Source organism: Gymnoscopelus microlampas (assembly GCF_963454915.1).
Source record: "Gymnoscopelus microlampas genome assembly, chromosome: 8".
Classification (NCBI taxonomy): domain Eukaryota; kingdom Metazoa; phylum Chordata; class Actinopteri; order Myctophiformes; family Myctophidae; genus Gymnoscopelus; species Gymnoscopelus microlampas.
In genome coordinates, this window is record NC_139945.1 from 51,232,817 (window position 1) to 51,249,594 (window position 16,778).

Here is a 16,778-nt window from a genome sequence, read left to right on the forward strand (position 1 = left end):
CTTGTAGATCAGCTATCTTCCCAACGTTTGCCTCTTTCTTATAATATTTGACAATTTGGCCAATGTTTGACCAGTTTTTAAAGTACAGTTTGTTGATTACTTTTGATGCAGTAATTGTATTTTTATTTTCTTTCTTTTTTTGTTGTTGAGGTATCAAAAAAGTCTAGGTGGGGAAGGATGACAACATTGCAGAGAACGTCTGACTATGTCCTTGACTTGTCCCCCAATAGGCTCTATTCACAGTAGCCATATTATCACTTCCTTCACAGGTGTTACCAATGATACTAATGAAGGCTCTGTTCCATTCTGGTCAAACAGAGTCAGGGTGCTGATATTGTGCATGTTGGCCCACTGGAAACACTCTGTTACACCAGTGGGTCTACAGTTGGGGTCCAGGGACCCTCATGGGCTTCCAAATGGCCCCTTGCAGGTGTGTAACTCTGAGAGTGGGTCCATTTGGTTCCATTTGTAGACTCTCAGAGTTATGGGGGTCGTGGAAACCACTGTGCTACATGGAACAGAGCCTTCATTAGTATCATTTGTAACACCTGGGAAGGAAGTGATAATATGGCTGCTGTGCATAGAGCCAATAACAGACAGCTTCATCCTGTTAAAACTGTGGGTACATTACTCTCCAGCACTGGTCTCAGGGAGTCTCAACAACCGCTAGCTGGAAAGAAATGTGATCCTTTTGGCGGTCAAACGCAGAAATCTTGGGGGCTTGCCCAAGATTTACTAATATTACTCAGGCTTGGGGACAGGTGTGTTACATCTCCCTATGGATAATAATAGCCTAATAATAATAATAATAATAATAATAATAATAATAATAATAATAATAATAATAATAATAATAATAATAATCTATTAAAAAAAAAAATGCCATAATTTGTTATTGAAGGGCCTTCATTCTAAATGTTTCGATGAATTGAGTACCAAGGACCCCAATGGAAAAAATCCATAGCGCTTTCTTGGGTTTAAGATCCTCGTATTGAACTGTACTTTAAAGGGTAAGACCACTTTGGTAGAGGTTTGGGTTGTGTAGTTACCTTGCCATGATGTAACTCCAAAGATGGGAAAGAAATAAAAAATAATTGCTCCATTGATTAGAAATTGATAATTCAAAATATGCTCCTCATTGACTTACATTGTACGGTAAAACAGCTCTCAAAGTCTCAAAGCATCACCAAACCCAGTACTGTTTGTTTTTTTAATAAAAATGTCAACTTCCTGTTGATTTTACTATTTGAAGATCTGGATCCGGATCCAGTCCAGGTTTTCTACTTATTAAAAATTGCAAAATCAACAGGAAGTTGACATTTTTATTTAAAAAAAAAAACAGTACTGGGTTTGGTGATGTTCTATATTGTCTGAATCAACTTTGTTTGTGTTTGTTTATGTGCTAAAAGAGTGACTTTGAGAGCTGTTTTACCGTACAATGTAAGTCAATGAGGAGCCTATTTTGAATTATCAATTTCTAATCAATGGAGCAATTATTTTTTATTTCTTGCCCACCTTTGGAGTTACATCATGGCAAGGTAACTACACAACCCAAACCTCTAACAAAGTGGTCTTACCTTTTAAGTATTCAATCAATTAATCAATATTCATCTGTCACTGTGGAGATGGCTACAATCTGAAATAATGTGAACATTGGTTCAGTAACAGAGAAGCACAGCCACCAGAATGTCATGCTACACTTAGCAAACTCAGTGTCTCAATAACCGTTGGGTTTAGACGGCAACTCAAAAAGGCCTTTTTGTTTGTCCATATCCATGTTATAGGGTGTCAGCGTATATGGAAGGGGTTTTGGGGGAATTCTTTGAACCTCTATGATTTGAACCAGGCATCCCTATTATGGGTAAACATAATTATGTTGTATTGTTTCCACATTCTGTTTAATACTGGTTTATTCTGGTTTTCAAAACTCTTGGCTCCTGTCCTTCGCAGAGAGAACACATGATAGGTGGCACATGAAGTGAAATAGTGTACTCCCTACAAATAATGTACTCCCAACTTTTTTAAAGGCAAAGTCCATAGACTGCGGTAGCAGAAAAGAATCAATAAAGTACACTGAATGCAGTGTACATTCATACATGCAGTTGAAAGCCATTTGTTCAATGGCAACAATCTACTGTGTTCAACATAATCTAGGTCTAGCTATTTAGGTCATCCAAACTTGATAGCAACTAACTAATTAGTTGAATCCATCTTCTACAAAAAAGAATACTCTCACTATATGTACCCGTACATAAGACATAACAATAAAGATCACCTTGAACCTTGAGTTGAAACTTCTCTGAAAAATCTCTGCTACTGCTATCCCCCCTAAACTCTCCATCAGCTCCTTCAGCTGAGGATGATGAGAAACAGAGTGTGAAGGGATTGTCACTAGATGGCAACCTTAGAAAGGAGCGACTTGGACGACAGGCCAGTAGCCACCAGGCTCCATATAACATATAATAAAGTAACTCCATTACTGACTATTGACATTTTGACAAGGATTCTGAGCATTTCACACATTACACTGACATATGCTTGTGAGGATAACTGCCGATGGACTGAATATATTCATACATATATTCACTGTTGATCAAATGTTGATAGACTGTACATAGCTACATACTGTATTCATTCAGAGACTCATTGTTGATAAGACTGTTGACTAAAGATTAGTTCTAGATGGCAAGTGACACGTCATACCATGGGGGGTATGCTTAATGAATAAATTATGCTTAATGAGGATTCAACAACACTTGAACCTTGGCATCACTATTCTGGGAGGAATATGATGAGTTATGAGCTTGTATGAGCTCGGCTATTTTTGGCAAACACATTTGGTGCAGAGGGAAAAAAGAACAGACAGAGCCTCAGCCAACCCCAATCCTGCAAGTATTAGTTAACTAAGTGTAGACGGTTTACTTTAAGTGGTTAAAGAAGGGGATATCATGTTTCAGGGACAACTGGGAGTGGATCGTTAAGCAAATTAATAGCAATTTTGGGGGCTCGAAAGAACACAGTGAGACAATTCTGTTAGCTCCTTTTTTTCTCTTCTCTTGCTCTTTTTTTCATCTCTTCATCCCCTGGAGATCTCACCTTATCAAAGTCCCCTTTTCCTCTGGAAATTCGCCCGTCCTCAGATATTCCTAATGTTCTCTCCTAGTTCTCGCTGAAATACTGTACATACAAGTCTAGGAGAGGAAGTAAGAATGGGGGAATTCCATCACCAACTTACCGTGTGACGTGCGTGTGCGTGTGTGTGTAATATTGATGAACATTTGGGTCAGGTTTTACACAATAAATCCACAAACTCTTCATGTACAAAAACAGACACGTTTTAATTAAATATTTCAAGAAAATCACAAAAAATTAGGCAAACAATTTCTGTTCCATTTCTATTGCATTTGAAAGACTGTATTATCCACAGCCATTATAGCATTAGACTAAATTTGTAGTTATAATTATTTCCTTATTTTATATCATTCACACATGGCATTTCACATAATAAAGTGCTTTTTTTCTCTTTTAAGATAACCTCTCGTAACACCATCTAACACACTGAAACATCACCTTCAGGGCACTGGTACTCTTCTCTAGACACATGCAAGCATGCATGCTCAAACACACTCACGCACGTCGCGTACGCGCACACACACACACACACACACACACACACACGGGCAGTGTTCTGCACTGTAGTTCACATACAGTGCATTCTAGCTCTGTGCTTATTAAACCCTATTAAAAGACCAATCAGCGATTGTTTTTAAAATATAAATTAGGGTTATATTCACCTACTGTACATTCTGATGAGTTTGATTTATGGATGAAAATGTGTTATTTGTTTTCTTAACCCATCATAAATTAAAATATAGGTCTGTTTTACTCCAACGTTTACAACGTACGTAAACGAAACCCATGACAATAGTTTAAAAAATCTGTATCTGTTGTCTATCATGTTACTTCTTTTACCATGAGCTGAGTCAATCACATACAGGATAACATGTCTCCACGAGTATTTAACATTTTTGGCGGTGGAGGGCTACCCATTTGTTTACAACGGTATCACTGATTGGGATTTTAATGATATGAAGATTAAAATAAGGTACAGATTCAGCTTAAGTCAATTTGTCATCATTTTGTTCAGTTAATCTATTTAGTCATTTTTAATTGCATGTCTGTCATGTATTTGAGGCCAGAAGATTCCAAAAACACACTTTTATTTCCGACTTTGAGAGAGACACGTTGTGTCTATCTCTCAATCACTCACTCACACACACACACACACAAACAAATACACACACACTAATTTGTGTGTTTTCACAGCTCTTCGTGCATTGCTTGCATTATCTCCAGTGATCTGTGCATCTCTGACAATGAGCAATACTGTACATACCAGTCAATCCATCTTTGTGTGCAGTCTGTACATTTCAAAAACCTTTACACCAGTGGTTCCCAATCTGTGGGCCAGGGTCCACGGGTGGTTCGTGAGGGTATAGCAAGTGCGCCCCAAAATAATTGTCTAACGCTAACATTTTATCATAATCTAACATTAATATGAAGAAAAAAAAACATTTATGCAAAAAATAGACATGGTATTTTTTCTTTAACCCATTAAGACCTGAGGCCACAGTTTTTCGTGGCCTCAGGTTAAAAATCATTTCACGATTTTTCAAAAATAGCAGATCTACAAGCTCATAGCGCGGCACTCGGTGCCGCGCTATGAGCTTGTATATCTGCTATTTTTGAATAGCCAAAGAAATCTAAAGTGACACAGATGCGTTCCAGGTCTTAATGGGTTAAAACCTTGATCTATTTTTTCTTCATAGTGATATCAATAAATAAGAAATTAAAGTATACTACATCGTTTCCATTGATCCAAGCTGGAACACATTTGATTGATTGATCATTCAAATAAACATGCTCTGGAAATCTATGCAGCCCACCCATCTGTACACTTAAAATGCGCTCGACACCCTGACCGCCCGCACAAATGCCGTCAAGATTTCCAAGTGGGCCCTGATCCAGAAAAGGTTGGGAACCACTGCTTTACACACACATTAAAAAGACAAGAATTAACCACATTGTTCATGCTGCTGATGTGCAGCAGTGTTAAGTATAACCCACAATTAGATTACTTAATCAAATGTCACACACAGACATTTTGAGACATTCATGAAAGCACTTTCAGTTAAAACACAGTTTTAGAATCTAGCCGGCTATTGCTTGCTTTACGTTTAATCGCGCGAAGGTGTTGCTTGCCAAAAAATAACCTACATATCTACAGGTACATGCTAGCAACGCATTGTTATCTTGTAGATCGGTTCTTCTTGGCAAGTGACACCGTTGTAAGACGGAGTATAGATTAGGCATTACGCACCAACGGATTCCCTCTAGCACACGTTATACGTCATGCTGGGGGACTCGCCTTTCAGTCTCGCTGCCCTCAGGTTCTGATAATTACTTTATTTTGAGTGTTTCCCACTTAAGTTGATAGTTGGTGCTTTCCTGGCATCCCAATCTTGTCCTTTAATGAAAAAAAAAAGAAAAATATCAAGATTTATCAAGGTTAGGCGTAGCGGTCCAGGCACCTAGGCTCTAAAGCAGCCTGACAGCGCGTCGCAGGTTCGAGTCCCAATCCCAACGGCCTTTGCAGCATGTCACTCACCATCTCTCTCCCCAGTTCTTGTCAGACTACTATCCTTTCAATAAAGGCATAAAAAACACGAAAAAAAAGAAAGAATTATTTTTGTCAGCATTGTGAGCTTGTAGATCGGCTACTTTCAAAATCATTTTGAAATGTTTTGTGATTAAGAGGTGAAATGCATGTGGTTCAGTGATAGCAACTTAACCCTGTATCATAATCCACCACAATGACATAATAAAGGACCACTCCCACCCCTTCGTCTTTAGATTATGCAAACATTATTAGTTAAGCTTACCCTGGCCCTCAATGATAAACCTACTTTAGACTTTGCTGAGGAAAGGTGAAATCAAGCAGGTTTGGGGCATATACATAAACATTTGACACCCCTTTAGATTTTTTTAATGGACAAAATTAGGCTGGAGCAGAGAGAAGCAATGATTTCTGATTACATCACCACAACAGCACTGATTATTGAAAAAGGCAAAACCGCAACAACAAAAATCAAAAAGCATGTCCATTTTGGCCATGCAGTTCTCTTCATAGACCAGTGGTTCTCAAAGTGGGGTCCAGGGACCCTCAGGGTTCGTTGAGGGGGTTCCAAACGGACCCTATGGACCCTTAAAGGTCCGTAACCCCCCCCCCCACCCCCCATTATTGGGTTCAGCCTCCGACACTCGGCTTCGATCAGAAGCTGAGAAACATAAGCCTGTGAAGGAGGACTGACAGTTGGCAGTTGACATCCGAAGAGCTGGGATGGAGCTTGACGTTTTTGATTGACAGTTCGCCGGCATTCTCCCTCTATGACTGTGCTGTCCTATAGCAGCTTCGATAGGCAGGTCACATGTTCAGAGCGCTGTCCAGTGATTAGGTCTTGCTGTTTTGAGGGACAGGCACTTGAACTCCTTTTTGACCTGTTGCTGTGGACACAGGAGAAGCATGTCAGTGGGAATCGCCGATACAGGACTTTAGCGATTAACTCAGAAATGGAATTGCCCAAAAGGACCCGTAAGGTATCGTGAAAAAAAAGAAAAGACCGTCTCACCCAATCGGTACTTCTCCTTGGCCTCTGCCCTCTCCTTGGCATCAAAGTACCAGACAGTGATGGCATAGCTGTGAAGACACAAGGAAGACATAGGTATAACATGAACGTGAATGAATGAATGTAATAGTGTGTCAGTGTTGAGATGCATGCTAAAGGGGTAGGTCTGCTCAACTCATGTCAGAAAAGCAGATGTGTCGGTCAGGCAGCAGAGGGTTAATGTGGATGGTTTCCTTCTCGTCTCTCCGGAGGGGCTGCGTTGTTTATTCCTGTCTCTCGTGCACCCCCACCACCACACCCCACCCCCCCAGTTCAGCACGAGTCTTGCAATCGAACCTTCCTCCCCCATCGCCGAAACCGCCTCCGCCCGCCTACCCCCCCCCCCCCCCAGGAAACACGTATTTCCTGTCTCAAGCCCCGCCTTGCCCCCCAGCAGTCGGTCCGAGGGGAGAAGGAGAGGAGGAGGGAGTTCACGCTCCCAAACGCAGCATCACTGCAACTCGCCGTCTTTGTTATTTTCTATTTTTTATTTGATTCTATTGCTGCCCATGCCTGTCAAAGAAGCTCCCAAGTACAAGAATTCCACTGCCTATAATGTTGCTACCTGCTGTATTGAATGTGACAATTAACACCCTTGAACTTTGTGCCCTTTAAAATAGCACAGTGGTTCTCAAGCCTTTTCATTTCAAGGACCTAAACATAAGTGCTGATTTAGGAGTGAAATAGCAGGCTTTAGGAGTGAAACGGAGGATAAAAAGTGTTTATTTCATTCTTGTTTCACAACATTACTGCCATGCTATATGCTACAGAAACTCTTCCTGTGATGTGCAGTGCAGTGGAGAGGATGGTGGATTCACAATGCTCTGTAACGACAGGAAGTGTGAGTGAACGGGTGTGTGCTGTGCATGCACGTACAACACTTTCACAAAGCTGACAAAGACCGGTCTCAACCACTTATATAACCCTACATACTATATTGACTGGCGTAACCCAGGGCTTTATCCTTTTTTACCATTTTCCCTCTCTCTGCACCAAATCTCTTTAAAAAATAGCAAGTGTTTAGTGTGTAAACGTCTTATTATTTTTTTTATTAGACCTTTATTTATACAGGTGCAGTCCCATTGAGATACGAGATCTATTTTATGAGGGAGCCCTGTTTAGGGTAGCAGCAGTACAAAACGTTGCTTGCAACTGACACAAGTAAGTCTGTCTGAACGCATTGCTCTGTCTAAAAGTATACAACTATGTTTGGTATGTGGGATTTTTACATGCACCAGAGACAGCGAGGAAGTTTCATCAGGACAGAGTAACATGTGCAGAGGTTCATGCCATCTCCCCAGATAATTTCCCTGCTAAACAGACCATTAGGAGTTGCCAGTGCAGTGACAAGGACACAATTCCCAGCAGGTTTCCCACTCATGAACACTGGGTTTGGTTCCCAGCAGTGGTTTTATTTTATTGATTGAATACTGTATTAGAAAACAGTATGAGGTACTAATACTACTAACTCGGCTAAAAGCACAACACAAAAAAAAGAGTAAATTCAAACCTTTGGTCCCGCATGCATGTGTAAGCCTGTCACGATTATTACTTATTTGAGATAATCACACTTGTTTTGCATAATTATCAGACTTGTTTCCGTGTTGACAAAATGTTCATACATTTTTTAAACATTAAAAAAAAAATGCCTTTTTTATGTTGAAAATACCATGTTATTAGATATCATATATATGGCCAATTTTGGCCACAGTACACTATTTGATTATGGGTACCGGTCATTGTCAGTCATTTCTTATATTGTATATTTATTTGTCATATCTGCCCTGTGCAATTATTGTTTACAAAGCCTAAAAGCCAAACAAATGTAATTTGTATTTATATGTTACAAAGTTCAATGCCAAAAACGCTATAGGCTCTATGCACAGCAGCCATATTGGGAATGAATTGGGCCCCTTCCTTACTTCCTTCACAGGTGTTACTTACCAATGATAGTAATTAAGGCTCTGTTCCATTTAGTGTGGCATAGTGGTTGTCTTATTTTCAAGGACCCCCATAACTCTCAGAGTTAGACACCCACCATAAGGGGCCATTTGGGAACCAAAATGGAGTGTTTCTAGTGAGCCAACATGCACGATATCAGCACCCTGACCAGAATGGAACAGAGCCCTTCATTAGTATCATTGGTAACACCTGTGAAGGAAGTAAGAAGAGGCCCAATTTCTTTCCAATATGGCTGCTGTGCATAAAGCCTATTAAATCGTTAATTGCAATTATTTGCGTGACAATTAATCCTCAAGTAACACGTCAGCCCCATGCATGTGTGGGAGTGTTTGTAAACATGGTACATGTGTGTATTATAGCTACTGACCGAGTGGCGAAGGCTGGCTTGACCTCATGTGGGTTTCTGCGGTCAGACCAGAAGATAAGCAGCCGGTCAAACAGCGGCTCAATATTCGCCACTACATTTTTGCCTTCAGGATAGATCTGCAGGAGGCCTCCTTGCTCCTAAACACACAGAGACACACAACAGATATGGGAGTAACCCATTAAGACAGGAGGCCCATTCTACAAATGCCTTCTAAACCAGTAGTTCTCAAACTTTCAACTTTCATCTAAAATGACACGGATGCATTCCCGGTTTTAATGGGTTAACAAATCTCACGACTGAAAACGTTTTTTTTTGGCCGCCCCAAACTGTGATTTGTTAAACAGCGTGAAAGGAGTAAACAATTAGCACAATATGTAGAATTATGATGTTTAGGTATTATCATTCTTAACATTCTTAATGTTCTTGTTGTTCTACATACAGCCAACCAGTTGGAGATATTGCAGATTGACACCATTAGGGTTTTATGGAAGATGTTTCTGAACATCAATTAACTATTTAAGCAATAGATGTATTCTGACCCTTTCTAATACTCTTTAATGTTATAAAAATGACAGAAATCTGTTGTGGCTACTGAGAACTTGAATCCATTCACACACACACACACACACACACACACACACACACACAGGGGACATGTCAGGGTCTCTGACATACAGTAGTGGGGAGTCCTTTTCACACTCGACAACATAAACATTCTGAATGGGTCCAAGTTTATTTCCTGTTGCGGTGTTTGTGAATATCAGTAGCTGAAAGGAAATAAACTTGTATCCAAGCTGTCCCCTAGTAATGCAATTCCCCAGACACGTTCTATTGACTTATGGTGTTCTAGAAATATATCGTTGCTGTTGGCCAGAAACCTTGAATCTCCATATTTCAACTTTGTATGTGTTTTCATAAATGAATGCCCTATGTAGACGCGCAACAGCGTCGCACAAAAGTAGCAGAAATAGACGATCTACAAGCTCTTTGCGAGTGAGCTTGTAGATCTGCTACTTTTCTAGCTTTGATAAATGTTGAAAGTGAAAGTCAAAGTGATTAATTCTGTCTGTGGGTTTAATAAATATAGAACCAATGAAAAGTATTAACGAGAGCCAACGTCCATTGGTTCTTTGTTACACTTCCTGAAAAGTAGACGTTTTTGACATACAAAGGTTTCCACCTGACAGCAAAGATATCCAACATAAATGTTTTAGTTTAGGTTCACAGCTTAGTTATGCGTATGATAAATGTTCATATTTGTATACGTGTCCACAGAGAACTGTCCCATAAACGTGAGTCAGAGTGAAATGTGTGTATATGTATGTACCTCGACATTCCAGTCCTTGTTGAGATAGTAGATGCAGGTGATGCAGCGGCCATCGCCGTTGGGGTTGTCAACGTGACGAACGTACCCTGTCCCGTTGCCCGGGTAACACGCCACCATAGCCTGTAAGGAGGAAGGTTACAGTAGTCACTTTGCTGAACGAGAGACATGACAGCAGCCGCTCTTTAACCCATTAAGACCCGGAAAGCATCTGTCATTTTAGATTTGAACATCCTATTTTCAACTGGGTATAACAAGAGAACGGGAGGTCACTATGACATTTTTTTTTCACGGAAGCACAGTGATTTCCTCCGTGATTAGCAACCATCAGGGGGTCGATCATTCTGGAGATAAATATTCTGTGGTTCTTGAAAAGTCTTAAAAATTCTGGCAGAAGCTACTTGCCAGCATTAGAGAGCCCCTGGCAGTGAATGTGTTAAGAATGCAGCTGCTTAAGTTCTAAATAGAGTCTGACTGATGTATCATTTTTACTGATTCTTTGTGTATCATATTTCAATTCTCTCGTAAGTGAAAATAAACAAACAAACAAACAATTATACGACTTTATCGACGACATGTGTTTAGTGTTTCAAGTGGTTAAATGGCCTTAAGCCTTATGTAAACCACCTGGAACTGCCTTGGGTATGAAATGTGTTGCACAAATAAATATGCCTAGCCTTCCAACAGATAATCTCCTGTACAAAGCATTGTCTGGTGAGAAACGCTGCAGAGTAAAATGTATTTAGCCAATCATCATAAATTATTATGTTGACACCTTTCTTCTCCCAGTTTGGTCGTTATGCCAATTAATCCTCCCCACAAAATTCCCCAAACTTAATTTAACCCTGAGATGGTAAAATTGGACCACGTGCACCGGTGTCACACACCAAATAATTACAGATCTACAAACTGTGTGACACATTGTGAGCTTGTAGATCGTCTATTTTCCGGTCCTTGACACCCAACTAAGCAACTAAGTATAAATCAGGCATAAGGGTGTAAACTAAAAAGTGACCAAATGTACCAGTAAGTATGTACTGTATCCAGTGGTGGAAAAAGTACTCAAATGGTTTACTTAAGTAAAAGTATCAATACTGCAATGTAGAAATACTCCGTTACAAGTAAAAGTCCGGAATTCAAAATGTACATGTATAAAAGTACAAAAGTATTGATATCAAAATGTACTTAAAGTACCAAAAGTAGAAAGTACTCATTATGCAGAATGTCCCGTTTCACAACTTTTCAAATGTATAAAAACATCTTTTGAAAATAGCAGATCTACAAGCTCACAATGCGTCGCATCGCGACGCATTGTGAGCTTGTAGATCGTCTATTTTCAAAAGGCCGAAATGTATATAGGGCTGAAGTGGTTAATGTATGTTTTGTAACAATAATCAAAATCTACAAAGTAACAAGTAACTAAAGTTTTCAAGTAATTGTAGTGGAGTAAAAGCATAACATTTGCCTCTGAGATGCAGTGGCGGAGTAGAAGTAAAAGTATTGAAAATTGGTTCAAGTAAAGTAAATAAATACCTCAAAATTGTACTTAAGTACAGTACTTGAGCAAATGTACTTAGTTACTTTACACCACTGACTGTATCTAAATTCAGGGTCACACCCACACACTCAAACAGAAGCATGTGATTCTGAGTGGTGAAGCTATGCACTACTCGGCTGACACAGAGAGGGAGTGGGGTATGAAGAGAAATAGTATGTTAGAGGTCAGTCTGTTAAAACAATGGTCTCCTGCTGGTATTTCCCCTGTGTGACTTCTCTGTGCTAAGGTCTGTGGAGCAGGGGAGCATTCTCTATGGAGACGGAGGGAACCATTCCTTTTAAAAAATATATATTTTGGGTCTGTCAGGGACCGAGTTGGTCGGAAGGAGAGACACAGGGAAAACTTTGTTGGTTTTAAAAAATTGTTCTCTTTTTTTATTTCTTTTCTTTTTTTGTTGTTGCAAATTCATGTTTTAACAAAACAAATGTGCTCAACACAAAGGAAATTAAACTAAATAACAAAACAAACTGGGACTTAACAACACAACTGAACTGAAAACTTAACTAACTAGAATGACACAGGAGGTGGACATATATAGGGACGGGTCAGACCACTGTTAATACAAAAGGGGGAAAAGACAAAGACTACAATTGAAACACACACTCAAAACCCCTGCCCCACCCCATGGTACAGAGGGACTGTGGTGCAGTCCAATTTCTCCAATTAGCTGTAGATCTGGAGCAGCTGATCCCCATTGCTTTGGCCAGCCCATCATGCCCATGTATGTTAGTCAGCACCTCCCACAAAACTGGTAACTCAAAGAAACTCAGTCAAATCAAATGCAAATAAACTCATAGAAAAACAAACAATAAATTATGTAATTTCAACTTGTTAATAATGTCCAGCTTAAAATACACACTAAATATATAAACCAAAAGGAAGAGTTACCATACATTATAGTCTATGTGTGGCTGCTGAGTCAGCCATCACAGGGTCCTTTCTGCCTTTATTGATAGTACAGTAGGTAGACAGGAAACAGGGAGAGAGATGGGGAGAGGCACGCAGCAAAGGTCGTCGGGAACGGGATTCAAACTCATTAGAGCCTATATGTGGTATGCGCCTGGACCGCTAGGCCAGTGGGCGCCCCCCGGAACCATTCTTATTAGAGTCCCATGCTCTACCTAGTGGGGCTAAGGAATTAACCCTTTAAGACCAGGAACGCATCTGTGTCATTTTAAGATTTCTTTGGGCTATTCAAAAATAGCAGATTTACAAGCATGAGCTTGTAGATCTGCTATTTTTTAGAAAAATCGTGAAAATGTGTGCAAATCTTTAGTTTGAATATATATATACTTTTTTTAAAGCGAAAGTTTTTAACTCAAATCTTTGCTTCTGGGGATTTTACAAATGTCTTCTAAATCCTAAAGTACTTTTTTTCCGAAAGTTTGATTTTTTAAAATATATTTTTTTACTTATGTTGCTATATTATCAATGGTTTTCAAACTTGTCAAGGACCCCCAAAATAATATGTATTTGACCGCGGACCCCCTCCCATGTAAAAATATTTTGTTTTCCGGGGACCCCCAGAAGCAAAGATTTGAGTTAAAAATGTATACAGATTTGCACAAATTTTCAGGATTTAAAAAAAAATAGCAGATCTACAAGCTCATAGCGCGGCACTCGGTGCTGCGCTATGAGCTTGTAGATCTGCTATTTTTGAATAGCCAAAGAAATCTTAAAATGACACAGATGCGTTCCCTTCCCGGCCTTAAAGGGTTAAGACACCTATTGAGACATTTTTGTGTGCTTAAAGGACGACTTCACCACTTTTCAACATATCTTCATATAATAGGTCCTCACTAATGCTCATGATAAAATTATAAAAAAAAAATCTACTTGGTCTGTGTCTCATAGGAGGGCTGTGGACAGTCCAGAAACCCGTCTACCAGTGACATCATCGTTAGGCAGGATTTTTTCCCCCAAAAAGATTTAAAAAAAATTATTCTGATTTATATTAAGGCGAGAACAATGGGATATATTATTGCATTGCAACTTTTCAGGAATACAAAGCCTGCCGTTTCTATTAGCTTGGATTCCCCATCGATGATGTCACTGGTAGACAGGTTTCTGAACTGTCTACAGCCCTCCACTGAGACACAGACTGATTAGATTTTGTTTTATCATTTTATCATGAGCATTAGTGAGGACCTATTATATGAAGATATGTTGAAAAGTGGTGAAGTCGTCCTTTAATACCAGGATTATCATACGTACATGACGTATGACACCTTATGTGGACCTTGCTTTTTTGACAGAAATTATTTTTCAGTAGCCTACAGTACTTGCGTCAGGGAGATCAAATCAAATGAGATTCTACACTGACTGCAGATTAGCCAATTTAGTCAAGTCGATTTCAATATTTTTCTTCAATCTACTATGCAGCCGTATTGAAGATCACAAAATCAAACCATACATAAAGCCATATTAAAGCATCCATGAACTCAAAATCAACTATGGGCAAGGCTGCTACAGTTATGTGCACTAAGGCAGAAACACAACGCAGAAGCGTAGACCAGTATTCATCATCTTTATGACATAAACCATAAGCCTTCACGTCCCTGCTATGCCTCATCTAGCTGTCTCTGTATATTTCTCTTTAGCCAAACAGAAAAGATCCATGGCTTGATCTGACTGAGAATCACGCCATCACTCTAGGCTGATGGACTTTTGTAGTTGATGATAGCAGGCAGCGTGTAGAGTAATAACTTCTTCTATCTCTCGAGGCTGACTGCGACAGACGACGCTGTCAATGACCCGAGCTCCATCACCCTGTGGCGGAAATGACACTTACAATATCTCCGGCCCTGTCTCACTTCAGCTCGTCTCTGGGACACCATCTTTCCAGGTTAACGAGAGAGACATAATACGCGTGGAAGCTCTAGGGACGAGTTCTGCACTGCTAGAATATTGATTTAACTTGCCAGATCCTATCATTCATACTGTGGTTTACTACATCATGAGACAATAGTCTCCAAAAGAGTCTCCCCAAGAGACAAGAGTCTCCACGTGAATGTCGACGCTTTGTTTCAGTCGGAAAGACGTCATTTTTACGGAGAAGCTCTGTATGGGCAGCGCCATCTACAGTAGGGTGTGTGAGTCTGTCTGTTGGCCTGCCCGGGGTTAATATCGTAAATTGCTGGGCCAATCAGCAGCAACATTCTTGTACAAACTGCCAGTATGTCCCTGAATTGTTTTCCCAATCAGGCTGAAAGCTGGCCCGAATATGGAGGTGACAGTACTAACGTCATGGATGAATAACATCATAGGTTGGCCACATTAAGTCAGAGATCCACATGAAACCGGAAACAGGGCAGAGCATGAGGACTTCCCGCTGGCCCTGCCGGTCAATGTGGATGAATATAAAAATGAAGGCCAGCTGACTGAGTGTAGCGAGTTTGTGTCTGAGAAGATGACTTGTCTTTGGCTCTGGACAGTCAGAGCTGAGCAAGATCTGATAAAGATAGAAACTATGCTGTACAAAAAACAATAACTGACTGTGCCCTGCCAAGCCAAAGTGCAGTACAGGGGAAAAAAATCACTGAAAAATTGGTTTAAAAGTGATTCAACTGGTCAGCCAAATGAGATAGCGGCATGTAAGTGATATTACAATAAATGTACATCTGTTCTTGAGGTAATTGTTCATCCCCCAAAATCACGAAGGTTAATTAGACCTTTGGGAATACACAAATAAGTGGGTGTGTCCAAAAACGTAGTTTCTGCACTTTGGCTTGGCAGGGCACATTCTGTTATTAGACCCCATCTTGTTATTGTAGGACTCCTCAACAAAGTATAAATCAGGGCTGGTTGAGATTGATATTAATTCAAAGTTATGCCTTGATTACGCTTGAGTAAACTTGTGGATATGAATCAACTATCCAGATATATTTTAACATGGCTGCCTTGTGTGTACTCTGTGTACACACACAAAACAATTTAAATTTACGGAATAAAGTGTACATCTAATGTGTCTTTGAGGGGTCAGTCAGTGTGTGTCACTCCTCATTTAGAGCCAAGTGGACTTGAGTGGTGTTGTGATGTGTGACTGCAGTCACTCAGCCACTATTGTCACCTCTCATTACTGACAAACGCTCACAGCCTGAGCTCATTAACCTCGGAACCCCTGTCTCTAGTAAGGGCTCAAAATGGCATTCAGAGCTGCTGTGCACCGAGGGAGCACACACACAGAAACAAACACACACACACACACACACACAACACACAAAAGCTTGTGCGCATACACCCACAGTCTTGTGTACAGACATCTGCGAATATAGAAACCGAGTTGATAATGTTGCCAATACCTGTAACAACCAATGACCTGCTACTAGCTCCATAAAGAACCTCTCACTCCGCTATACAGCTCAGAGATGAGGTTCTATGTCGTTCTCATCCAGGATCGGTGGAACGTCCGCCAAGGCTCCGCTGTTTACGCTTTTGTATACATCGTATCCCAAAACTAATGGTAGATTCCAAACCGCACGGATGTTTAAGGTTTGGTCGGCTGCATAATATTTTAGGTCGGCAGCGAAACTACCCGTTTAAATCGATTATTTAGTCAGCCTGTGGCCATGTTTCCCATTGTAGCCAAACCGGGAGCAGTACTGGCAGCGGACGTAGGGGGGTTTTCCGGGTTGAATGGGAAACATGGCCACAGGCTGACTAAATAAGCGATTTAAACGGGTAGTTTCGCTGCCGACCTAAAATATTATGCAGCCGACCAAACCTTAAACATCCGTGCGGTTTGGAATCTACCATTAGTTTTGGGATACGATGTATACAAAAGGGTAAACAGCGAAGCCTTGGCGGACGTTCCACCGATCCTGGATGAGAACGACATAGAAC

General features: G+C 40.3%; 1 protein-coding gene across 1 annotated transcript in view; it reads right to left on the reverse strand.

Moving 5' to 3' along the window:
* Positions 1-4,799: 4,799 nt before the first annotated feature.
* Positions 4,800-16,778, reverse strand: part of egln2 (egl-9 family hypoxia-inducible factor 2) — a 31,757-nt gene continuing 19,778 nt past the window's right edge. Inside the window, exons 3-6 of the mRNA XM_084063842.1 lie at positions 10,382-10,501; positions 9,055-9,191; positions 6,690-6,757; positions 4,800-6,564 (exon numbers count right to left, since the gene is read on the reverse strand). Coding sequence (XP_083919968.1) covers positions 6,512-6,564; positions 6,690-6,757; positions 9,055-9,191; positions 10,382-10,501 — 378 coding nt within the window. The 3' untranslated portion in view covers positions 4,800-6,511. The remainder of the gene's footprint in view (positions 6,565-6,689; positions 6,758-9,054; positions 9,192-10,381; positions 10,502-16,778) is intronic.